At 41.5% G+C, this 13608-nt stretch overlaps 1 protein-coding gene across 3 annotated transcripts in view; it reads left to right on the forward strand.

Annotated features, from left to right (window-relative positions):
• The window catches only part of LOC148079801 (R3H domain-containing protein 1-like), a 34007-nt gene that overhangs the window by 13843 nt on the left and 6556 nt on the right, over nt 1-13608 (forward strand). The window contains exons 7-21 of one of the 3 annotated variants that reach the window (XM_087791481.1): nt 1294-1372; nt 2060-2119; nt 2961-3101; nt 3304-3412; nt 3555-3650; nt 3976-4001; nt 4156-4209; nt 4983-5215; nt 6531-6797; nt 7086-7225; nt 8629-8742; nt 9312-9659; nt 9731-9866; nt 12849-13006; nt 13204-13334. In XM_087791481.1, the coding sequence (XP_087647607.1) occupies nt 1294-1372; nt 2060-2119; nt 2961-3101; nt 3304-3412; nt 3555-3650; nt 3976-4001; nt 4156-4209; nt 4983-5215; nt 6531-6797; nt 7086-7225; nt 8629-8742; nt 9312-9659; nt 9731-9866; nt 12849-13006; nt 13204-13334 (2092 nt within the window). Of the gene's footprint in view, nt 1-1293; nt 1373-2059; nt 2120-2960; nt 3102-3303; nt 3413-3554; nt 3651-3975; nt 4002-4155; nt 4210-4982; nt 5216-6530; nt 6798-7085; nt 7226-8628; nt 8743-9311; nt 9660-9730; nt 9867-12848; nt 13007-13200; nt 13335-13608 lie in introns of all 3 variants that reach the window. The other 2 variants (XM_087791480.1, XM_087791482.1) reach the window with 2 other exon arrangements.

Genomic DNA, 13608 nt, shown 5'->3' on the forward strand with positions numbered 1-13608 from the left:
CGATCCAAACTATTAATTTAATAAATATACTTTTATATGACCTCCAAACATTTATTTTTTTTCACACTTTTGCGTGTACCCACAGCTGGTGTGTTTTTCTGCCAGCGTATGTAATAATTGACGTTGATAGAAAATTAATAAAACTATCTTATGTTTTGTAAAATGAATGCTGATCCAAAATAGTTTTTTATTAAATCAAAATATATTTAAAACTTTTGTGAATCTAACTCAAAGTGTTTGTGTTTGAATAGTTTTTGCTTATAAAGACTCTCTGGCATATATATATATATATATATTCATTTCAGCAGTCAAAATATTCTCATTAACATCTGAGTTCTCTTTACATTTCAAACACCTGCGACCTCATTTATAAACATTGCTTGAAATATGGACCTCCAGCCCAAGTAAACAAGGAATAGAGTGCGTCTCAGGATGTGTGCTTTAGTGTGCGCGAGCGTGCACATTCTCCCGGGGAAATTATTTCCATCGATGATTGATGCCTCTATAGAGGCAAATACTGGTGACCACAGCAATTTGAGTTCATTGAAACGAATCCTAATGTGTAAATGATACTTCACACAATGGATGTCGTTCAGATAGATTACAGCTTAAAATAATTATATCCTTGTGTGTGTGTCAGGAGCACAGTGCTGCACACGTCTTTCACTGGGTGCGCCCTCCACTTTGTCCAAAAGCTCTTTCCTACTTTAAATGATCTCTCATTATGGGCCGATAATTGGCGTGATTCAGTTAATTGCGAGGAGCTCAAGGTGTGAAGCAATTACACAGATTCCCACGGGCGGGAAAGGTGTCTGCTTCCCTCTGTGGAGCGACACCGCTGATGAGGCGACGCCCAATTAAAGAAGCCAGACATTCACTGAAGAAAACTGTCCCCAGAACCCAATACTCTCACAGAGGGGGCCCATTATTCTCGGCGATGGTGAAATGATTCATGATCCCACCGCTTTAAATTGTTTTTATAGTGAAAAATGGGGCAGCCGAGATATATTTAAGAAATGATTTTCTCCGAGTTCTTTGTGTGACAAAGAAACATTAAAGGCAATATATCCCTCACTGAAAAAAAATCTTTTAGGTCTTTCGATCAAATTATCTTTTTTTAAATAGAAATATATATTTTTTTCAATTGGTTTCATGAGGTTACAGAATCACCGCGAGTTAAACTTATTGATCGCTTCGAGTCTCGGAATGTGTTTGGATCCGGTATAAGTTTTGTATTGTATCTTGTGTTTTAGTACAAATATTGTTTCCTAAAACGTTTTTCTCTGTCTTCAGATTCCAGTCAGGACTACACAGATTCAACAGGCATCGATCTTCATGAGTTCCTGGTCAACACGTTAAAGAGCAACCCAAGGTAAACTCCACTTTTAATTTAAACCTTTAAGTAGTGTTTTTACTGATTTTCACAAAAATAATCATACACAGCAACATTGCACATATAAGTCAAGTTTTTAGATCCGTCAACTTGAGCTTTCTTGCTAAATGGTGGAACTTTTAATGTGTTTTTAAAGTGTAAGAGAAGATGTTTTATACTAAATGATCAACACATACCATTGAACCACACTTTAATTATTACCTGCTCTAAAATGTATTTTTATTGGTTGTTTCTCTGCTATGATCGCTCCGAGCAGTACAAGCGCTTCTAATTAATTATTGACAACTGACTTCAGTTTTCTTTTTCTTGAACAATTGATGAACTGATCAAAGCTGCTTGTTTCTATTAAACTACGAACAAGTTTCCTGCTGGTGTCCCTGATAAACATATTGTAAATTATTAGATCTTTATTTGGTTTTATTTTTTAAATTGTCATGATGACCATGTTTTTAGTATAAAAGAAAAATCATTCAACATTGATAAACGCAAACGCCTGTTATTCTGACACTTTGACAGAATCGACCACGGTTTAAGAGGCGGCCATGTTTGTTTGTGATACACGTGATGTAATTGGAAGTAATATCCAGCTGAAAGTAAATTAGCACATCTCCTGTTGGGTTGCTGTCTGATGTTTCAGCTGAAATTGAATTTTCTTGTTGTGTTCAGGGATCGAATCATGCTGCTCAAGCTGGAACAGGACATCTTGGATTTCATCAGCAATAACGAGTAAGGCTTGTTTTAGCTCCTCGAGACGCGTTGACGCAACGTCTTCCGCGCCGTGGCACCGACACCTGCTACGATGTTCACTGTCGTATAAATCCTGCAACCCTTTGCAGTTATGTAAATGAAGTTCCCCGGAATAATTTGGAAGACACAGGATCCACTGAAACAAGACATTTCTTCACACTTGGGCCATGCTTGATGACGCGTAATTAAGTCTAACATCTGTTCAGGCTTCCAGCTGTGTCACCGGAGTCTCGACTAGTTTACAACATATTTAAGACGCACAGCATCACTTCTCCACTGAAGGCTGTGGACTTTCTCAAGTCCCTTTTGTGATTAAACAAATGAATGACAATTAACATGTCGAACGCTTAAACAAAATAAGTGGCAATTAATAAGTGTTAGAGAGAAAACCCTTTCATCCATTATGACACATTTTTTACAGAGAATCTAGTTGATGATCATGACAATGTGTACATCCATCACATTGCTGTACCTTTTTTGACTGACCTGTCCTGGAGAATCCAGTTAGAAAGTTAAAGACAAACCAAATATTCCCACATTAACAAAGACGACTCGACACAATTCACTGTGAATTTTTTTTAGATGCACACCTAACACTGCGTTTGTTTTATTTAACCCCTATGTTATCTCAGGGTCAAGGTGACCCGACGGCCCGAAAACAAATGTGTTTGAGGTATACCTTTGTAATGAACTCAATGCACTGCAATGTATTTCACGAAGCGAGGGAGGTCGTTCACCTTGAACATGGGTTGAAAAAAAAAAGTTTTCGTAAATCCAGTGTCCATTGAAAAACTTTTTTATTTTTTTTTGTTTCTTGTAGAAGCCAAAAGCGAAAGTTCCCACCCATGACATCCTACCACAGGATGCTGCTGCACAGAGTGGCCGCCTACTTCGGAATGGACCACAATGTGGACCTCAGTGGGAAGTCGGTTGTGATCAACAAAACCACCAACACCAGAATGTGAGCTCCTCTCTGGTTAATATCTCACAGACGTGTCTGTGGAGAAGCTGCTGAATTGTCTGCGATTCTAAGCTGTTCCACTCAATTGACTGTTTCTGCTCTAGCTGTTGATTAACATATGTTGCTGTCAGCATCTGCTGAAAATTAAGCTCTAGTTGAAACTGATGTAAGCCCCCCCCCCCCCCCTTTCCACACCCAACAGACCTGACCAGAAATTCTCAGAGCACATCAAGGATGACAGGACGGACGATTTTCAGAAACGCTACATTCTCAAACGAGATAACTCCAGCTTTGATCGAGAAGACAGCACGGTACTTTTTTTTTTCTCCTTCTTCTTCTTTCACCACCAAGCTGTCGTTTTCATTTTTGACATGTTGGTAAGAGTGGGACAATCTGGCATCCCTGACATAGCTGCTAAAGAAGTGTGTGTGTGTGTGTGTGTGTCCTTGCCAGATTCGAATGCGTTTGAAAGCTGACAAGAGGAGCAAATCGATGGAGGAGAGGGAGGAGGAGTACCAGCGAGCCAGAGAAAGGATATTTGCACATGATGTGAGAGCCGTCGGTGTAGGCGGGTGGGGGGGAAGGGGCTCCATGTTTCATAGATCGCTCTTATTTTCATTCATGTGCAAATTACCTCAATGTGTTTTTTTTTTGCCACCAATTATTCTGCTGGATTTATGAATTTATGGATGATTTAGTGTCACATGTGTGACGGAGAAACTCAACCTGACAATTCTATTTTGTCATCTATTTTGCAAACAAGACAGATCAACACTCTCGAGAAATAAGCCTAAAAAGAGATTTTCTTATTTAAGTATTTACCGTGCTTCACAAAGCCATGAAACTTTGGAGTCATTTTTATTCTCTGTTGCAGGGTGAACACTTCATATTGGAGCGAAGGTGAGAAAACTTATTATTAGGTTGGTTTTGGCTCTGAAAAAAGATGGTGTCACTTAATTAGCCATATTAGATTTTTCAGCTGTTAAAGGCAAAAACAAGGGATGTCTCAATTTCCCGGGGACTGCTCACGAACACCTTTCGTTCCTCTCCACAGCGTGCAGCTTGAAGACGCGTGCAACAGCACTCAACAGAGGCGGCTGATGTTCAGGTAGGTGAACCGATCCCGCCGCCGCCGCCGCCACACATCTCGCAGCTCTGCCCCGAGACTGAACTGCAGGCAGAGAAATCCTTTGACTCACCCGTCTGCCTTAATCGGCCGGTTCTGAAGCAGGAGTGCTGATCTGAGGATTTGTTTTCGATGCTCAAGAAAAGCTTCTCTTTAATAGGATTTCCTGCACAGGCTGCGTCACATACAGTGGCCCAGACTGGACAAGCTTGCCTATTACTGCTTATATGAAACGATATCTTCTATTGCGTAAACAATTTTTTTGTTTCTTTTTTCACAACAGACCTTTTTTTTAATATGTTCACAACAATATTTGTTGTTTAGAATATGGTGTGTATAACTGTAAATGACAAAGAATAATATGAAAATGTTTTTTAAACCGAGTAACCCGAAAGAAAGAAGAGAGATAAGGAGGCGAGAAGAGAATACGTTTATGTGGATTGTGGGCCTTACAATTGCCAAAAAGAGCGGAAATTATTGATATCCTTATTTAATATGTATTAGATATGGTATACATTGAATTTAAATTAGACTATGGGGGGTCTTCTGCCTCCTTATGTGCCCCATTACAATTAAAAAAAGAGATACTGGAAATCTCCATAGTAAGAATGTAATATATGTGATTAAAATGTAATCTATATTAAATATTAAGCCGGTTAGGAGTTTATAAGACTTTAAGATAGGACGGACCTACTATTTTATTTATTTCTAAACTAAGTGTTTTGGTGCTTTAATGATTGAAATTCCTTCCCCAGGTCACGATCGGGACGCTCCGGCACCAGTTGGCAAAGTAGCTCGGAGACAGATACGCTCACGAGGCACGGCGATCCCCGACCGTGGAGCAGCACCGACAGCTCGGACAGCTCCAATCGGCTCGCCCCTCGCCCCGCCATGACCAAGGCCAGCAGCTTCAGTGGGATCTCCCCCGGGCTGGTCAGAGGAGACAGTTCAGCCAGCAGCAAGAGCACCGGGAGGCTTTCAAAAACAGGCAAGAGACGAAAGTTAATGAGGCACTATCGCGTGCAAATATTCTAGGTTTATTTAATCCGAGAAACTGCATCGACTTGCAGTTAGAAACACTCGATATTCCAGCGTCTACTAATTCCGTGCAGATGGATTCTTGGAGAACAAACGACATCCTGCTTTATCAGATTTGCCACTTCCATGTGATTGATCTTTATTTGAGATGGCTCGGCCGGCGGAAGATTTCGCTGCATCTCCCTTCTAACAAAAATCACTAATTAGATGTTCTGAGGGAATAAAATGTGGATTTTTTTGTATTTTGTTGTGATGATGGTTCTACTCAGACCTGATCAGAACAAATGTCCTTCTTCCCGCTGCCGTCAATTAAGTCTCTCGTCCACCCAGGAGTTGGACAGCTGTCAGAAGTAATTACAGCAATGCCCGGTGGTGATGGAAGAGACTCTTAAAAACTGTTGCGGCAGGAGTAGTAAAATCTCTCAGTAGAAATTGCTGCAGATATCACGTCAGGGAGTCTCTACAAATAGTAGCAGAAACCACTTAAACACAAATTGACTTCAACTTAAGTTAAAAAGGTTATCAGTCGCCAACTACCTTTTCTCTACTAGTCATTAGCGTCCATCTTGTCTTGTGAACTTGCTGGATCACTAATGCATCTTTACTTCAATTACTTCACATACATTTTCAGTTTATATATGATTTTTTTTTAAAGTTGCATATTGACTTCAAATGTAAATAAACTATTTTTTAAAACGTTATTATTCAGGTTGTTTTTGTATATAACACTTGATCTGGTATAAGAGAACTTGAAAAAATATAGATGTTAAAAGGAAAAGCAGGCTTCTATTGAGGGAACCATCTGGAAAGACTAACATTATTTGAGAAGAGAAAATAAGGTCAATAATCTACACTGACTTGTCAGTAGGAAGCTTTTTAAAGTAAATTGGCAAAAATTGAACTTTGCACTCAGCAGGCACCTTATAGTAAAACTTGTTTAAAAAACCTTGGCCGTCCTCGGTTTTTCATTTTGTTCCCAGCTGTAGTTTGTGTCAGGGGTTTCCTCCTACAACTGCCCTGACCATTTCTCTTCTTTCATTTCCTCGACGCAGCAGCAGCAGCTCGAGGTCTTTGCGAAAAACTATTAGTCTAGTCTGCTTAGTCTGTCTTAATTTTTCTCCTTTTTTATCAGTTATTTAATCAAATAAAAAATATCCTGATCAAATATTTCAGTCAGATATTTAAAAAACTGTGTGTAAGAAGTAATGACTGAAGGCATGAAGTAAAATCATTAAATATCGTCTCCCTCTGTCGCTCCTTCTCAGGGTCGGAGTCCTGTAGTAGCGTCGGTTCTTCATCCAGTTCACTGTCACGCCCCCAACTGCAACTCCCACCTCCAGCCTCCAGGCCCAACATTCCCAGCTCGCCGTTAATCTATCCCAGATCTGATTTGAGAAGCTCCGTGCATCAAGAGACAATCAAAAGCGTCGCTCCACATCCGACGCCAGCTGTGGAAACTACTAACTATTATCTCCTGTCGCTGGATGCCTCGGGGATACCACCTGGCAGTGTCCTGGTCAACCCACACACAGGTACCGTTTTCTGTTTTTTATTCTTTAATATCCTTCCAAATGTTTTCAACAACAGTAATTCTTCAAAAGGCACTTGTTTGTCTTAATCTGCTGTAGTCAATCAAAGTAATTCCTTTGTTTTTACACTTGATATTCCATTGAGGATCTGAGTGCTTGTCACTTTCAGATGTTATCTTGATAATAAAGCTTTCAACAGATGGCGAGATTTTAATATTCATTATCTTCACCTTGTGGTTTGCAAGTTTAAGTAACTGTTAAGTGTGATTTGTCTGTTTCTCCTCCTGACAGGGAAGCCATACCTTCATCCTAATGGCACCACTATTATTTATAATCCTGCTAATGGCCGAAACCAACATCCTGGGAAAACGGCTTCTCTCGCGCTACCTCCCCCGAACCAGCAACCGCCACCAAGTCACCTGCTCTCCCAGGTCAGTGGTCGACGGTGAATGTTTGCGTCAACTCTCTCACCTCGTCTTCAAATATCAGCAACTTTGTTACCGTTGGTTGTACTGAAAGCTTACAAAGAGATGTGGGCAGCTCACACCAGAGTGACCTTTTGGATGAACCTTTTATCATTGCCTAGCAACCGTTTCCATGGACTGTAGGTCTTGGTAGTTCTGTCACTTTTTTATGCTCTGGAAACAAACTGGAAGATGAACATTATTATTTAGACCAAGGATGATTGTATAGCGTAAGAGTCCACAACCTTCTTTCCCCCACGGATCGGTTTAATGTCGGCTTTTTATTTACAGACCTTCAGAAAAAACCCCAGCAAAATTGGCTTGACGGGCAATTTAAAACTAACCTTGCATGAAAAATACTTCTCACTCTAATGCTGAATCAAGCTCTGCAACAAGATGTAACTCGCGTGGAATTTGTTGGACTCATTTTCACTTTTTATAGGTTTGATTTGAAGTAAACTGGACTGAAACGAGTGCCTTTTATGTGTCAAGTTCCACATTCTATTGTTACTATTGAGAAAACTCAAAGTGAAACGCTTCTCGGACTGTAATGATCAATAGAACGGAATTGATTTAAATATTTTTTTCTTTCTGTGCGGCCTGGTAACAATTGCCAAACAGACCAGTAGCATTCCCATGATTGAAATTAAAAAACAAATAAGTCAAAATCAATTTGATGGAAAAACTAATTAGGCTATTAATACATGTAATCAAGCCATAAATTAAATAAATATTTCTCTAATTTATGGCTTGATTACCTGTATTAATAGCCTAATTAGTTTTTCCATTTCTCTGTAAATATATTTAAAGACTCTAAATATAAATCTGAAGATGAGCTGTGAATATGATTTAGACACTTCATTACAAAATATTTTTACAGTATATCTTCAGTAAAAGAAATTTGAAATATTCATGAAAAGGTAAAGATAAAAACATGGTACATCTTTGATGAAATTGGTTTAACTTGACATTTAAACATGACATGTTAATAGTTGTGGGTGAAGAAATGGAGACGCATTAAATGCCAATTGGAACATAAAAATTAGATTTCCAATTACGATGGCAATACGAAATAAAACAATTAATGAACAGTGTTGTTAAATATCTGTCATTTGTATTGTTTTACTCTGACCTCCTGAGGGCTGGATGCATTCAGTGAAGGGTCCACACATGGCTCCTGGGCCACACCGTGCCTCTAACCTCTTGCTCGTTGACGTGTGGATGCAGAAGCAGCGTTTCTTGATCGATAGAAACCCTTCATTGCACTGTGTGATGGTGCGGTGACTAGAGCAGTGAGCCGCGGTCATGTCTCGTTAAGCTCCCTTCATTATTCTATTCTTCTCTTCAACTAATCTTCCTTTCCCCTTCAGCCGGTCTGTCATTCCCTGCCGACTTCCGAGCCCGTCTACCACTCAGCGGCCTCTTACCCTCTTGCTGCTTCTTCTCAGTACCTGCCAGTCCGTCCTAGCCAACAGTTCACTGTGGTACAGACCTCCTTTACTATCCCCCCCTTCACTGCATCCCCTGGCTGGTCACTCGCTCATTCCTACTGTCGGCATGCCGCACATTAAAGATGTGATTTTCGGCCCATTCTGGATCCACTGCATCATCCACACGTCGCTTGAATAACCCGACTAGGACGGCTCTCGTTGCGCAGACGTTAGTGTAGGTCAGTTTGATTCCTTCACATTTTTGTGTCATGGACCCCGCTGGCTCCGACCCCCGTGAATAGGGATTGAGAGTTAACCTCATTTTTGACCTGGTTTTCGGTGAAGACGTGTCTCAACAACTAATTATGTGGGTGGAAGTGCTATGAATTATTAATTTAGCACCAGATGTTCACGCTGAATAATCCATGACCAAAAACTGCTGGTTTTCCAGCAACATGTCAAAAATGACCTGAACTGGCAGCCATGATGGATAAACGCTCATGTTCCAAACATCCATGTGTGCCTGAAGACATTCACTGCTCTGCCGTTTTACCAACCAGTCAATGGCTGAAACCATTGTAATGTTAATTTTTTTTTTTTGTATTGTCACCGTCTTTCTGCAGCCTGACGTCCTGAGCAGCCAGTTTAGTCACATGACTCTGGCCCAGCCGCCCCCCAGCGTCGGTGGCGCAGCAGCTCCGGATGCCCGCCATTACCCCACCATGTACCACCACCACCACCACCACCCATCTCCCATGGTGCTGCAGGGGGCGCCGCCACAGCAGGTCGCCGGCTACATGATGGCAGGGGCACACCAGGGGTCGCTGCAGGGCCAGCCTGTCCCTCTGCCAACCCCGGGCGGGAACCACGCGTATCCAGGCAACGCCCAGACCCCCGCTGCTTATCCCGGGTCCTCCCTGAACCAGCCCCTGCTGCAGCAACACGCTTACATCCAACAGCCGGTCCAACATGTAAATCAAGCCCGAACGTTTGTCGCACTCCTCGGCCACTTCTTACAGTGTTCTCCTGTGGTCTCCCCCAGTTGTCCAGCTGTTACTGCTCCCCCTCGCAACATCCTCATTGTGCCGGCCAACAGCAGCCGCAGCAGCACTTCAGGCCCCCCGTCAACACACTGGCCTATAACTGCCATCAGAGCCAAAACCTGCCACAGCAACAAGGTACGTCCTCCACGGTTGCACTCCATCCAGAGTTTTTTTTTTTTTTTGCACCGCAGATGCATGTTGTTCACTAACTGCCCTTAAACTAAAAATATAAGGGCGTGACTGGCAAAAAGTACATGAAAAATACATCAAAATCATCAGGAGTAAGCACTGTTTTTTCTATAGAAATTGACTGAAACAAAAGTCTTTATGTGTCAACAGTCTTATGCTAATATAACTTGAGTAAAAAAAAACTATTAAAATCAAAATAAAGCTCCTTTTAGACAGTAATAATCAATAGAGCAGAATCCATACACATTTTTTTTGTGGCCTGGTACTGTTCTCGGAACAGGGTTTGAGAATAACTGCTCTTGGGTAAACGCAAAAATAGAAGAATAAATGCATTGTTAAAATATATTGAAGAAGAAAAGTGTTGATGTGACACGCCAGCTCTGTAGCTTAACATTCTATATCGGGTAGCGTGAAGACGATATTAACAACCAGAATCTAGTCGGGATCTGCCGGCGGCGCCCCCAGAGAACAACGAGCGTGTCTCCGTTTTCTTTTTAATAAGTTTAGACGTCCAACTCTGGAGTCATCTACTTAATTATTCTGCCTCTTTTTCTGTTGATTTCCTTCACTTTTAGTTTTAGATTGTTAGCTTGTCGCTTCCATATCGGATGCACACACATGCATGTTGTTCCGGACCAGATGTAACACCGTCTCACACAGTCACACACACACACAGTGTTGGTGGATGCGGCAATGTTCTGTCATCTGGAGGCTGCGAATGCTGCTTCCCTGCTGGGGATCGGGGAATAGACAGCGGACAAATGATGCTGCCCTACAAAGGCAAAGGACAGCAATTATTTTGTCTTGTAAAAAATGACTTCAGTGTCTTGTTTCCCTTCAGTTGTCGCATTAATGTTAGAATAGCGAGCACAAATAAGACCACAAAAGCGCTCAGCAAGAGCATTTCTCCTCATTTACATCTGTCATCAGCACCACGGGGCTTTAGTCTCGAGCATGTTTGAATTGATTTCCCTGAAAATATAATCTCTCATTCAACGGCGGCGCATACATTCATACAAGTGAAAATCGAAAGCCTTAAACAGCAGCCGCATGAGATGCATTTTATTCTTTATGAGTAAATATGGACATGATTATATCATTTTAAGCCTCTTTCTTGCTTTATTCAGTCTTTTTCATGCTGTACATTTAGATCTCTTGAACCCTTAAGCTACATGCCTAAGAGAACCTATGTTTTGAATGTTCTGTGTGTTAGTGTGACGTGTGTCTTATTTGTTGAACGAAAGCATCTGCGTGAAGTAGTTTGTAATCAAATCAGGTTTTCTAGTGGTGGTTCCAAACAAAAGGGGGGAAAGCGGCTTAAGGAAGAAAGCATGAACTGAACAATAGATGATTAACACAAGTAGCAGGCATCCATTGTATCTTGATTTATCAGCAACTCATATTCTCAATAATTGGCTGTATTTCATATATTTTTTGTTTTTTTCAATCCTTAACATGCATTTCCTTAACAGCAGTTTACAGCTTATTTTTTAAGATTAATACAATTCTACACGTTAAATGATAATGGTTTCTGTTCTATACATAATACAATAATCAAACAAACAAAAATATGTTTTTAGAGATTGAAAAGGAGCAGAGAGAACAACAGTTATTATTTCTGTTCCTTACTCATACTTTTCTACATCCCTGAGCAGAATATTTACTGCATACTCGGTCTTTTATACATTTATCTTTTATGTTACTTTGAATGCTTACTTAATCCATGTCATGTTTCCATTCTTTTTGTTCCACTGGCTTCTCGGATGTAGATTAGAAAGGAACCGGAGTGGTTGGATGCGGGGCCGGAACGCTGTATGAGAGTCCTCTAAGAATCTCACAGTGAACCGGTCTCTTTTCCAGCCCCTTGCTGCTCACCTGTGGGCCACGGATCATCAGGCTGATGTGCAACACAACTTTTGCTTTAATGAGTCGTTTCTTCACTCCTCACTTCAAGCGCCCGGCGGCTGTAAGGGGTAAAAGAAAAACAGGACTGTCCCTAGTGAGGAGGACGGGCAGTCGGTCATTATCTGCTGCTGCAGAATCCCTCTGCTGCCCGCTGGAACGGAATAAAATCAAGTGCATTACATTTCATGCTTGGTTTGTGAGTGAAGGTGGGAGATGCAGGTGGATAAAAATAGCCCGCCCCTCGATTCCTCCAGGAACGCTCCCATTGTCTCGCTTCTACTTTTCTCCTGGCGCGGCGGTCTGTAAAGACACCTTCACAAAAGGACGTCCTCTCTTTGTCCCCGTCCTGCATGTGCATGTCATGAGGGAGGGTCTTTTTTTTGAATGTCTTTTGTCACCTTGACATTTACGTGTTCCCTCCCTCCCTCCGCGAGCCTACCAGACAGCCGCCACCACTTTCGGCTGCGGGGTAATAAATGGACTGTTAGTTTGCACTTGTTTCGCTCTCAATGTGTTTTTAACAAGTGTATTAGAAATGATGCCAGCCGCCTCTCTCTCTCTCGCCTCCTTTATTCCCCTCAAGATGTTTGGAGGTGGGGAAGGTTGTCAAGCAAAGAAACCGCTCGGCCACTCGGGTCGGACTCTGCCGCCACCACAGGCTAAATCAAATATATCGACTTTCTCATTTATCCCGAGTGCCTGAAACCTGCTTGTTTGTGACATTCCAAATCACAGAGCAGAGCCACCGCTTTCCAGTGCTTTAGTTGCATCCTGACACAAATTGCCTCATTCTTTTGTTTGGTTGAATTTTACCAATGGAATTTATTTATTTTTACTAAAATAAGAATAAGTAAGTAAGTAATCCGTCTTCAGTAAAAGGAATTTAGATAATTTACGCCACACTAAAGTTTGATGTTCAAAATAATAGTTACTTGTATTGAGCTCCTCAAGCATCCTCTTGTGTGATTGTGGTCCTGTCAGCGTTCGCCTCTTTAACCACTCAGTGTCTCTTTCATTACATAGTGCACCAGGCAATGATGCAGAGCCCAGCGTCCGGCTATCAGACCATGGTGGGCATGCAGCCAAACCCTAACCTCACTCTCACTGGCAACCAGCAAAGCAATATGGGCAACCAGATGCAGGGCATGATGGTCCAGTACTCTCCAATGCAATCTTATCAGGTCAGTGAAGGCGTGTTGGCTCCGTTGAAAATATAACAATGTTGTTATTTATTGAATTCATGATTGCCTCGTTGGTTGGACCTGGTTCCACATTCTCTGAACTGCAATGTTAATTTTGGTGTCAATTAAAAAGGAAAATTCTACCAAAAAAAACAAAGAGATGATGTGATTTCTTTTTTGGTTTGCCCCTGCAGCAGGTTTCAATGCCACAGCAGTCGTACCAGCAGCCAGTGTTCGTGTCCTGCCAGCCGGGACAGGGGCCAGTTGCTGTGGCTGGCATGCAGCCTTGCTACAGCCTGCTGCCCTCTAACCAACACACCACAATGAGGTGAGAGCACGCTGATGCCGGGCAAGTTTTATTAAACATTACTACTACTGAACTACTATTGAGCTAGTTCAGACCAGATCAATCCAAAGCATTATTATCTTGAGGTATTAACGGTCCTTAAATCTACATAAATTATCATTACAAATCAATTTTACTTTCGTTTAATGACAAGCCAGACATGTCCCAGGAAGAAGCCTTAACAAGCTGTGAAGTTCAATAGCGGACGTTTCAGACATGGTCCTTGATATCAAAGATTTTGATTGAAAATCATTTC

Source organism: Callionymus lyra, chromosome 5, assembly GCF_982586985.1.
Source record: "Callionymus lyra chromosome 5, fCalLyr1.hap1.1, whole genome shotgun sequence".
Taxonomy (NCBI): Eukaryota; Metazoa; Chordata; class Actinopteri; order Syngnathiformes; family Callionymidae; genus Callionymus; species Callionymus lyra.